Source organism: Lonchura striata, chromosome 3 (assembly GCF_050655825.1).
Source record: "Lonchura striata isolate lonStrDom1 chromosome 3, ASM5065582v1, whole genome shotgun sequence".
Taxonomy (NCBI): domain Eukaryota; kingdom Metazoa; phylum Chordata; class Aves; order Passeriformes; family Estrildidae; genus Lonchura; species Lonchura striata.
The window spans coordinates 89,444,392-89,456,848 of NC_140705.1; the positions used below are offsets into that span (position 1 = coordinate 89,444,392).

General features: G+C 50.3%; 1 protein-coding gene across 4 annotated transcripts in view; it reads right to left on the reverse strand.

Moving 5' to 3' along the window:
- Positions 1–5,263: 5,263 nt before the first annotated feature.
- Positions 5,264–12,457, reverse strand: part of BCL11A (BCL11 transcription factor A) — a 75,241-nt gene continuing 68,047 nt past the window's right edge. For 2 of the 4 annotated variants that reach the window (XM_077781988.2, XM_085575768.1), the window contains exon 4: positions 5,264–9,956. In XM_077781988.2, coding sequence (XP_077638114.1) covers positions 9,865–9,956 — 92 coding nt within the window. In that variant the 3' untranslated portion in view covers positions 5,264–9,864. The other 2 variants (XR_014953949.1, XM_085575769.1) reach the window with 2 other exon arrangements.

Genomic DNA, 12,457 nt, shown 5'->3' on the forward strand with positions numbered 1-12,457 from the left:
GTAAGGGAGGTGTGAAGACAGGTACCTCTGGAAAGACTTCTGGCACCAAACAGGACCTCTGCCACAGTCTTAAAAATAACCCAAACCAACAAACCAGACTAAAAACCTACCTGGGAAGATTCTGGCTGCGGCTGGATGTACCCAGGAGCCCTCAGGCAGTTGATCCAGTGCAGGCAGCACAGGAACTGGAGGAAGCACCTGTACCCAGCTAGGCAGCACTTGTGCTGCTGCAAATCAGTATTCCCTATTTTCCAAGTCCTTATCCCCAGCCACCTCAACACACACAGCGAGTACATCCTAGCAGCATCCAGCCCCATGGCACGTCCCAGGGAGCTGCAGTCCAGCCATACCAGGAGCTATCTCTGGAGGGATGGCAAGCCAGATATTGGGCATTACTCCATCATGGATAAACCCTTCCTGCAGCCTCTCCTGAGCATTCCCAGTGACAGAGAAGCCCAGCTCCTAGGAGAGGCCAGCTTTCCACTGGTCCCTGGGCCTTTCTGGTGGTGAGACACAAACACATTGCCCAAAAGCTAAAGGCTTTCCAGGGACAAAACACAAGCACAAAGGGACACTGGGGTTTTTGGTTGTTTTTATTTATTTTTTTAATAAACCAAGGTGCTGTGTGATATGGAACGCTCTTCCCAAGGGCTGCTGGAGCCACACACAGGCACAGACCTGCATGTAATCTCCCGGGGAGGTTTTACAATCACTTTCCCAACCAGCTCTGTTCTCCAACACACCGCCCCTTATCTGCTCCGGAGAGCGGCTCCGGGATGCAGGAACGCGGCTGTTCCTCTGCGCTCCGTAATTGCCAACCACAAGGAAGGACATCCTTCCCCATTTCACAGCTCTGGAGCTGCGTAACCACAACCGCCGTGCCGGGGCCGCGGGAGGATTTCCCCCGTGCAGATGTTCGTCCCCGCCGCCCACAGCGCGGCTTCGTGGGCACGGCCTGGGGCACCCGATAAAGCAGCCGAGTCCCAAGGATTTATGAGGCTCCTGCTCCTAAATCGACAGCAAAGGGGAGGTATAGGGGATGCAAGATGAGCTGGAAATGGTGTGGAAAGTTATCACCGGGGTTTCTCCATGGGCTTTATATTGGTGGGCTATTTATCCTTCGACTCCCCACAAAGTTCACTTTGGAAACAAGTGAAAGTCTCGTCATTCCACAGCCAGGTGATTTTTTGGCCACACCGTGCTCCAGGTGTTCCTGTGCAGATTCAGGAGGAGGTGGGGGGGAAACCCCACTGAAACAGCTCTTTTATAGGTCTGTGGATCATGGTGTGTTTGTCTATCAGAAAAGGTTGGTCTGTTGTTGTTTTTTTAGGGGGGGAGTTTAATGGGTGTTTAATACTCTGTGCAACAAGTGCTGAGCCCCCTCAGTGTGCCTGGCCAGCAAAGCCCCATAAACATTCCCAGGCTAACTACCCATGGTCCCATGCTGCTGCCCAGATGGACCACTAGCCCTGTTAGCTGCTGAATTTATGATTCTTAAAAAAAAAAAAAAAAAAAAAAAAAAAGGTACACAGGATTAATTTTATTTCTTTAAAAAAAAAAAAATCCATTAAAGCGAGGAGTTTTTTCTCAGGACCCAGTCAGCCCAGTGCCTGACACAAGTATTAGCCAGCACTATTTTATGGTCTTTGCTGGCTAGGGACACCAGTGCTGCTTTAAAAAGCAGCAATATTCCTTGCAAACAGTGGTTTGGAAGAAGTATTTGATTGTCAGATTGAGGGATAAGGAGGCAGCCTTGGGATGAGAAGCTTCAAAGCACGGCAGAGACCCTGCCCAAGCTCAGCTGTTGGGGACCAGCTGGAGACCAGGGTTTTCCTCAATACATTAAAACCCAAGTTATTTAATGCCCTGAACCCCAGGCAGCAGCTGAGGTGGGGGAACAGAGCCTGACCCCAAAGTCAAGCTGCAGAGCCCCCATCCCGTTCCAGTTTCACACCCAGAATTGGAGAGATGCTCTAGAGTGCCACAAAATAAATAAAATCCCTGGGTTTCAAATGAATGTATTTACCTGGTCTCACTGTTTTGCTCAGCCTGTGACCTCTGTACATTATGTAGAAGAGCAGTATAATGCCCCTCTGAAAAGCAATCTTCCAGGGTAGGGCTTCTTGTTTTATTTTCTACATTTGAAAGGACAACTCCGGGCTCTGGATGGCTCCAGTTTGCAGGTGACTGAACCAGCTCTTTTGTCTTTAAGGGTGTGAAGTGAGGGTACCACATTTTCTGTGCTTTTCTGAGCAAATCCTGACCTTTCAAATCTAAAGCTGGATAGAGAGTAGGCCTGGTATTTGGAGGCTGTCATTTTTATTTGTCCCGGTTGTCCCCACCTTGCATGTCAAGTCCTTCTCCTGGCTTGAGACTTGAACTCCAGCATGTGACAAACAGCAAGGACAGAGCCAAGGGCAGCAATTACACCATCTTCCAACTTCAGAGGAGAGGAAAAAAGTAAAATAACTTCAAAAAGCTCCAGGAAACAAGAAATGGCCAGGAAAACCAAGCTAAGCAGATATGGTTAAGCCTCAAATCACTCCCATTGTGAAGAAGTGCCACAAGCAAATCACCCAGAAGTCTCGTGGTCCTTTTGCCACTGAATGTTTTCTATCATGACAAAGCTGGTGGCAGCATCGTGGCAGCACAGAAGGAGGTGCAAGGCTGAGGGCAGGGAGAAGGTTGTCCAGAAAACCTGAAACAACACAGATGGGGCACCAGCCCAGTGCTTGCCTCAACCCACAGGGCACCAGTGTCAGAGCAGAGATGCACAGGGACCCAGCCCACTGCTCTGGAGATTGAACACTTAAAACACACCCAGGGCAGGTTCTGAACCTGTTTAACACCACTGAAACCCCACTGCAATGCTGCTGGCTTTCACCACGGGCTCCCCATCTGAATCCAGTGTGAACACATCTTCTGCTGCCCCCCCATCAGCACCAGCTCCCTCCTCCCACACCCAAAGCGCCGCTCAGCACCGTCAACTCTGCTTTCAGTAGCTCCTTCATGGCCTGACTTATTTTCTTCTTTTTTATTTTAAGTACAAAGCACAAAAAAAACACACACAGAACCAACTTCAGAGATTCCCACTAGAAAAATTAAATACTCATAATGCTTTTTTAAAGTGAATTGGGCCCCTTAATTTGCATCTTATAATAAGGATGTTATCATACTGGTTTATGGCTCAGCTCTTTAGTTTCTATCTCTCAGGGGCTAGATTTCCCCTCACGAGTTCAATAGATGTCTGTGAACTAATGTAATTTTTTAAAAGGCTTTTCTTCCATATTAACATTACAACCTTTATGAGTTAAAGGTTTTCCTCGCCTGAGTGTGGGGTGTGTTGGAGTTCCAGAGCCAGGCTCTGTCCTTTACAGAGAGGATGCTGCAGGCTGAGGTTAATCCTGGGCAGGGGGTGGGAGCCTTCCTCACCTCCCCACACCGAGCCCAGCTCTCCAGTGCGCTCCAGCTCTTACATTTGGCTTAATTATGAAACATTGTCACTCGAATATTAAAATAATGTTTAATACACAGAAGGGAATAAGCCAGTCTGGAAAAATGCATAATTTCCCTGCACCTGCCCTTGCTCCTCGCATGCAATGAGTTCTGTTCTCTTCCTCCCTCTCCTGACTGCCTCCCACAGCAGTGCTGGAAATGCACTTCCAAAAAGCATTTAAAAGCCAGGGAGGCTTTGTGTACCTCTGCACCTTCCAGGAGTGCCCATCCTCTGCTCCCCTCGCCCCCGGGAGGCGCAGCAAGGCCAGGGTGGGATCTGTCCTCCTGGGGCCTCCCAGCCCCGTGTCTGAGCAGCAGCACCCGGGTCTTCAGGAGAGGAGAAACAGCAACAACTTGCCTAAATCCCAGAGGACGTTTTTGAACTTGCCCGAATTAGGGCCCAGGGCGGATGCTCAGCATTTCCAAACAGCCGGGCTCCGAAAGTGCTCAAACACGCCGCAAGTAGGAAAGATGTCGAAAATGCCAGCCCCTGCTTTAATGTACCCTGGGATCATTCATCACCTCCACACCTTATTTTATATTGCCAGACTCTGCTTTAAATAAGCTTTTTTTTTTCTTTTCCCCTCCCCTTTAATCACTACAGCTGCACAAGGTGCTGTCTCTTTGCAGGAGAGAGAGGGAAGAGGAAAAAACGTAAGGAAAACAGCTAAAGCGGGATTTTAGGCAACAAAGAAAAAAGCCAACTGGAGCAGCCAGCTGCAGAGCAGCTCCCAAAGGGATGTACTTCCCCGAAGCCTCCAAATGGAAAAGCCAAAGCCCAGGGGAGTGTGCCAGGCAGGGAGCAAGGCAAAGGTCTGTAGGAAGGAGAACATAAAAAATAAGTTTTATCCATAGTGGATCATGCCCTATAGGGATGGGGGGGTGGGGCCATAATAAAGGGGTGTGGGGGAATTTTGGGGATGGCAGTGCAGGCCTGCCAGTGGGGGTTTTCATGGACACAAGCCATGGAGCAAGGCTGCCACAGGACACCCTCTGCCTGCAGGGAAGGGGGACAGAAGTGTCACAGCCACCAGGCTCTGCTCGCCAATGTAGAGCTGCAGGAGGAGGTCAGGGAGAGATCAGACATTCAAAAGGAAAAAAGGTTTATTTAGGGCTCCATCCCCTGCCCCCTCCCTGCCCAGAGTGCCACGGGTTTCCAAGGGCAGGGCTATATAAAGAGTGATCTGGCACCCCTGTGGGCACTACGAGCACTGATACAGAGACTCAGGAAGCAAATTCAAAGCCCCATTATTTTCTACTTCCTGCTGGTGTCTGTGACAGGAGGCCCTTGCCCACCACCACCACCTTCACCCGACCCATTGTGCACAGATGCAGCAATACCTGAGGGAAGGGGTTAAGCAGCGCATGGATGCTCTGCCTGTGCGCTCACGACCTGGAGTGGCCGTGCTCACAACTGGGAACCATTAAAGGTTTAGTGCAGGTGGTGGAGGCTGCAGGCTCTTTGATGCACTGGGCTTGGTGAGCTCTGGGGATCATCTGCCAGACCCCAGAGATGCCCAAGCCAGAAGCCACCCTCTGTCAAGGGGACCTTGCCACCACTGGGGTCACCCCTCATCAGCTCCATGGAGTTGGGCTGCTCCATCTAAACCTCCTCATTGAGGAAAAACTCCTGCCCAAGCCTTTGTGGGAGTTCAGCTGAGCCACATCGTGCTGGGGAGGAGGAGAGGTCCAAAGGTACCACCTTCTTCATGCCATTTAAATTAGGATGCTGTAAAATTTGAAAATAACTTGAAAGGCAGTAGCCCTGTTTTATTAATAGCAAGTATTTATTAGCCTCCTTGATTTACAGTATGTTTCTGAAAGTCATCAGTCCATCACATTCTTCAGCACAGGGGCTGAGGTGTTTTTCTTGGTCAACACAATATGGAATATAGATCCGAATATGAGAAGCCAAATACAACCTTCATTTTGCATGCACATATCCCGCCAACGGGAGGCCCGTAAATGAGTCCTGTATAGCCCTTAGACACATGCAGACATTGGGGGAGAGGTGGGAGCTTCTGTACATCACCACTGGAAACCCAGAGGGTCATGGAAATGGCCAGGGAGGAGCCATCAGGGCTGGACCAACCTCAGGAAGCGTCGCAGTGCACACACCCCGGCCACCAAAAAAAGGTGGGAATCCACCTCATCTGGTTTTGATAAGAGAAACCACCTGCCTGTCCATCCCCCTCACTGCAGAATGTGATGCTCACATAGCACAGGCACTCCACCCACCTGTTGCCATGCCCAATCCCAGGTTTTGCCCCTCCTCTTGCCCTCACCGTGGGGTTTTACCTGTCTGTGGCCACGGAACTACAGCAGGGATCACGCCATGATCATTATGGGAGTCCAGGCAAAATTAAATTGGGGCCCACTGCTTCTGCCATCTGAACTTCATCACTGCTAAAGTTGCAATAAAAGTAATGGCAACAACGAACAAGCCTCTACCAGATGTGTAACTCTACCCAGTGAGATTAAGGAGTAAGGGCCATCTTTGGGGTTTCAGGGTTTTATTTTGTCATTGTTCTGACCCCTACAACTCCACCTTGCCTTGGGAATAATTGATTATTTGGACCCTTGCAGAAGATGAATCCTAGGAGGATGATTTTTGGGGGGAGAGAATTGGAATGGAGAGGCAACAATGTTTTGCTTGTAGCAGATAAACACACAACTGAATGATGATGCCTGAAATGGGAAATCTGGGTGGCAGGTGAAGCAGAGAGTAACAGAAGAAGGAAATGAGGCACCACTCCCGTTTTTGAGGGCTGGGGGATTCAACTCACTCCTCAATATGACTTTTCCGTGAGGTCAAGTGAAACACCACAGCAGACCAGGGAGCCCTGGAACAGCAGTGATGCTTAGCAGGTCCTCCCCTTCCTCACTGCCAAAAATCCACAGGTAAAGGCTCACCCCAGGCCTCACCGGCACACCCAGACAGCTCAAACACACACAAGAAAGGAAATGCAAACCCAAAGTAAAGGCTAAAGATCTTAAAATAACCTCCACCTTTCCCCAGAGCCCACAGCTGTGTTGTCACCCACCAACACCACAATGCTGCTTGAACACAGTCACTTAGTGGGACCTAACACAAAGATGGGGTTGAAAAAAACCACAAGGAGTTTGGCAGTTTTGCTTGGAAACTCATTCACAAAATCTGTTTTCAGATCCCTTCTGGAGAGAGGTCTTGCATCTCATAAAAGTCCACAGCCCAGATGCATCACGAATCCAAAACATACATTATTTTGAAAGCAAAATTTAAGCTAGACTTCACAAAAAGCTTGACCTTTGCTGCATTTTAGTGTCAGGAAAAGTGTGCTTAGAAATCAAACACAGCATCATCTCCAAGTCTGAAAGCAGCTTTTTAAGCCCAAAACCTCAAAGTTAAGCCAGATGATTCCCAGGAATTTTGTTCATCTCAACCCTGGGACTGGGAAGAACTTTTATCTTTCTTCTGTTAAGAACCCCAAAACTTTAGGAGCTTTGTTTTCTTAATAAAGGCCAACCACACCTTATTTCCAATTTGGATGTGCAGACCAACATCTGGAGAATATGCTAAAATACAAAACCCTTGGGAATTGCCCCTATTGCACCAGCAACCTCCAGCTTTGTGGCTAACAACTTCCCAGCCCTCCCCTCACAGGAAACCTTGGACTCTTGTTAATTGGCAGACACTCATTAAGCTGCTGGTGATCCCAAGTACAGACACAGCAAGGGACTCAGCCACACCCTGATCAGACAAAAAGAGGACCCTAATGACACCCTTAGTTAAAGCACACAGCACCCTCAGGTCACCCAGGGCAGTGGAAACCCTTTGGAATCTCCACCAGACCTGGTGCTGAGGCTGTCCTGGTGCTCTGCAAGGGCCACAGCAGAGTCTGGAGCAGGAGCAGGGCTGGCAGCCAGGGAGAGGAGCCCCGTGGCTTACAGGGGGCTCTCAGCACAGACATTGCACCTGTTAAGGCAACAGAATTCTGAAGATGTTTCAAAGCCCTAAGAGCTGGGGGAGTTTAACAACTATGTTAAAAAATAGACATTTTAAAGACTACATTTTATTTGACTAAATCTTCAGCACTTCAGGTATCACTTCTGTGCTTGGCAGAACACATTCAGCCATCCCCACTTTATTATTTCTCACTTTTCCTGGGACAAACCCTTGACCTTGTGCTGCCTGCTGAAGGAGAGACAAACCACAGACAGAGAAAGCAGATCCCATCACACTTGTTCCACCAGGCAGAGCAGCAAAAGCATAACCAGCTAGCCCAAAAGACATCCATGAACTGAGTTTTGCCTGTGCTCACACAAAGCAAGGGTCAGGCACCCCCAGAAGGAGCAGCACACTGGAACCCCTGACAAAGCAGCTTCCCAGTGGCCCTGGGCCAGGCCTGCTGTAGATAAAGACCAGGTGAGTCCTGACTAGCAGTCCAGAGAAACGAGCAGAGCAACCCCCTTTGCAGTAAGTGACTCCATTAGCCTTGATCTGGCATGGCTGCCTAGAGCAGATATCCCCAGGGCAGGCAGGAGCAGGTGTCTAACTCTTCACCACTGGTGCACTCACAATCAATCAGGTGCTTAATCCAACAGGATTCACCCTTCCAAGGCTCAAAAACCCCTTAGGAGCAGACACAGAGGTGGCAGCACAGGCTAGGTTAAGAAAAAATTTTAAAAACATCCCCTCATGATAAAAAAAGAGCTGAGGCTGTGCATAGACTTTTGGGTGGTTTGCCCTCAAAGACTAAATCAACTTAGGAGAAGCAGCAATAGCTCCCTTTGTGTCCCAGTGCACCAAGTCCTCCAGGCTTCTGGTGTGGCACCCCTTGGAGATGCTCCTGCTGCCCATCCCAGCCAAATTTTAAGGTACTGAAATGTCTGTGCTTGTGCTGTGCCCAGGCCACCACGAGAAAACCACAGCCTGGGGTTTTAAACAACAAAAGAGCAACCACCACCCATGGAAAAGGGTGAAACATTTTCCCTATAGCAGTTGCACCAGGAGAGTCACCCCATGTGAGGGTCTCGCTCAGACTGCAAGCAAGGACATGAACAAAACAGAAGTGAGATTGAAGTTAATGCACAAAGATCAACCCACTGGCCCTTTCCCCATGACTTGGCTCTATCCCACTGATCCTAGCGGCCCGACACGGCCAGCCAGCCTCTCCACTCACTACCCAGATGGCTTCTTTCACCAAATAAGGTCCATTCCCACTTGTCAGCAGAGGCATGAGCAGCTCCAGCCTATCAATCCCATCAGAGACGGCACAAAGCTCACACATAACCCATCTTCTGTTGGGCAGAGCCTGGGCCCCGAACCAGGAGACTCCTTGGGTGGGTGCTCAGTGCCGAGCAAGGAACGCGTGTTGCTGGCCAGCTCCTGGTGCAAAGTCTGGGATACACTGGGACAACAACCTGGCAGCAGCAGCTCCCCCAGCTCAGGGTAGGGCTCTGCATCCCCTGGTCTGACAGCATCTCCACAGCATAACTACCGCTCCTCCCGAAACCTGTGCTGGTCTCGCTTCTCCTCGCATGGACACGAGCGGACGTCACAGAGCCCAGCAGCCCCAAAAGTACACAGTTCAACAGCAGAAATGCAACAGGACAGCTGGCATTCACCAAGGATGATGCAGGAGAGCTGGGAACCCCCCCCACCCTTTCAGCATCACCAGATGCAGCAGTGCTCAGGGTGCCCGGCCCTAAGCCCAACTCCTGGCCCAGCTCTGCGGGAAAGGTCTGTCCTGTCGGCCAGGGCCAGGCAGCCCCTGGTGCCAGCACCATCCCCGGTGAAAACCCAGCGCTGGCTTTTCTGCAGCTGGTACGGGAACACAAAGTCACACCAGCCGTCTGGCCCTTGTTAGCATTAAAAATTAAAGACAGAGCAAACAAAACCTAAAGCTCCAACATTTATTATGGCAATTTCCCACCCACCCACAGACCTACACTGTGTTTTGCTTTATTTTTAATTCATCACATCAGATGTACCTCCCGAGGAATGGCATGTTGAGGGGATAACCAACAGGCTGGGTTGTCCATGAGAGCAAGACAGTCTTTTCCATGGGGAAAGGAACCAGTCGAAGCCATCATTAAGCCCTTGACCTTGGTGGGTGGGTTGTTTTCGCTTGTTTTTAGAAAATAAAAAAAGAAACCAATGAACAAAAAACAAAGAACCCCAAAAAAACGAAAAAACCAACCCCAAAGAAGTGTTGTACTCTATTACAAAATATAAATACGATAGTCTTGCAGGCAGGAGGTGCCCAGGGAGTGCTGCTGTCGGGGGTGACTCCTCAGGCTCTCCCAGGGATGTGGCAAGCCAGCAGGACAGAGGCCACCTCCGGATGCTGAGACGCCGCCAGCCACTTGCCCCAGCTTCACCTCCTTTCAGAATTTAAGTGCTCTTGAACTTCCATCCGAAAACTGCCAGACATCCGGGGCTCCCTGGGCGCTGCGCCAGCTGGGGGGGTACGCCGAACCTACAGAGAGCATGGGGACAGAGGAGAGAACAGGTGTGACATGGCCCATGGTGTGAGTCATTCCCTTATCCTACTTCTCTTTTTGTCTCTTTTCTGTCTCTAACAACTAACTAGGACACCCAACTGCCACAAAGGGATATGGCAGGATGGAGCCCTTCCTCTCTCAGGCCACAATTGCACATCCAGCATCCTCCGCACCACGCAGGAACCACAGGGATCATTTAGGAAGAAAGACCTCTGGGCTGTACTGGGCAGGGACCAAGCCAGCCTGTCTTGCAATCCTCCTCTTACTCTTTCCCAAACCCTCCTGGGCTTCCCACAGGTGCTGAAGGGCCTCCTAAAAGCCATTGGAACTGTTAACACGGCACACGGCGGGTGGTTCATGGAGGGCTTTTCCCAGCTCCCAGCACGGTGGGTATCACGTGGCATGGATGAGCATGCCGCAGCAGCAAAGCTCAAGCTGCACAGCCCCAGCCCGTGCCCAGCAAAGCCATCCACTTCAGCAGCATGGGATGGGGCACTGGAAAGCAACCATTCCCGGCTCCCAGCCCCTGCTCCAGCCCGATCACCCAGCACCGCGCTACCCCCATGACAGGCTAAGGGCTACACCAGTGACAAGGCTGGCACATCATCAATGCACTCCTCAAAATCCACCTCGGCTGCCCAATGGGGAGCTGGTTTCTATGGAATTTACTTCATTAATACTTAAAAGAGTGGTTAAAGGATTACTACATGTGAGCTGCCATCAGGACTTAGTAACCAGCTCCTTCTAAGCCAGCTCTTCAGTGGGTGTTAACTGGAGTGTCTCCTCTGAAGTCAAGAGCTCCGTGCCCAGTTTCCTTCCAGGGAGGGTTAGTTGCTGTTCCTGACTGAGCCCAGCAGTTTCCAGGCTAATGTTAAAGCTGGCTGAGACTTCCAAGACAGCCAAGAGCAGCACAGCCATCCTGGCCACTAGCACACCACCACTGCAAAGCTGTGGGGCACAAAACCTTGGGGTTCTTCACTTCTCCCGTCTCTCCTGCATCCCTGTGACTCGTTGGAAATCAGCAGTCAAGCATCTGGGCTCGACGAGCAGCATCTCTTCAGCAGCTCTGGCAAAGAGCCCTCCGGGCAGTATCACTCTCTCCTAGTCAATACTACCATTTGTCCATGCATGCGCCAGAAGGGGTTTCAACCTTTATTGGAGGAAAAAAGAGAAGGAGGGATCTAAGGGAGCAGCTGATATAATTTTTCTGTTGGGTCCAAACTCCACACTTAGATAAACCCCAAAACTGTATCTCATCAGATATGCCACAGCCTCCTGAATGTCAAGCAAAGACATGGTTATTGCTTATGCCTGTATTATCTCAGTCAGTGGAAACATAATAATATGAAACATCTGTAGTCTAAATTCTGGATACTGTTTCAGCGCCTTCATTGCAATAATCACTACAAAATTTGGAGGAGATTAGACAAGGGTCTATGCCATAAACCCATGTTCCCCCTCAAAAGTTGACAGGGCGGGAGACATTAACAATAGACACTGTTACCCAAATATCACTTATTCCTAGAGACATCATTTTACACAGAAACAGAGAAGTTTCTGGGGAGCGCAGGTCACGCGTGTGTGGGATGACAAAGCAGCTCACAGTGGGGCCTGGGGCATCCATGCCCCAACCCAACAAACTTCAGTGGGTTCATCACACCACTAACTGACTTCCCCTGGCAGAAAAACAGCACATTCAGGAACATCTGCTTTGGTGTGGAGGTGACAGCATGTTGCCACTCGTAAGCTACGCTGCTCAGACAACTCCTATAGCAGGAGCTGCTTCTCCCACCACTCCTTCCTCCAAACCACCACCCCTGCCCTATGTGCCACGTGGCGCCCACCAGGCTCGTTCCTCTCTGGGAAACCTGGAAAATTCAGCTTTGGGAAAGCTGGGAATCACACACATCGCTGCACCGCTTGATAAAGAAGTCAATAGTTTGCTTTCCACCAGTTCATCTTGTAGCAGCACAGGTCTACATAGTGATGCCTGTATATGGACACATGCAGATGCCTGCCTGTGTGCTTTTATATACGATCATTTCCCAAGTAAAACACAGTACAGGGAAAGGTAGTGGGACAATAACCACCACAGAACGGACCCTGGGTACAGCGCGCGCTCTGAAAGTCAGCCAGGCTATGCTCAACCTTGGGCACAGCTAACCACAAGTCCTCTAGGAAACATCTCCACCATGGTCTCAACCACCAGCAATAAAAATAGGGACAGGGAGGGAGAGAGCGGACTCTGTACAGATATTTTGTGGCACAGGATCAAAAGATGCATCAAGGCAGCTGCAAAGCACATCCCTGTGGACACTGGCCTTCCATGGAAGAGCCTGTGTCCATGCCTGCCACCTCGAGCACCCCACCCTTCCCTATACTGTGCTAGGGATCCCTCTGGCAACACTCCAGCTCCAGCCAGTGGGCACCAGCCTGCTGAAGGGGAGCACAGGTCGGGGGGCACTGCCTGCACCTT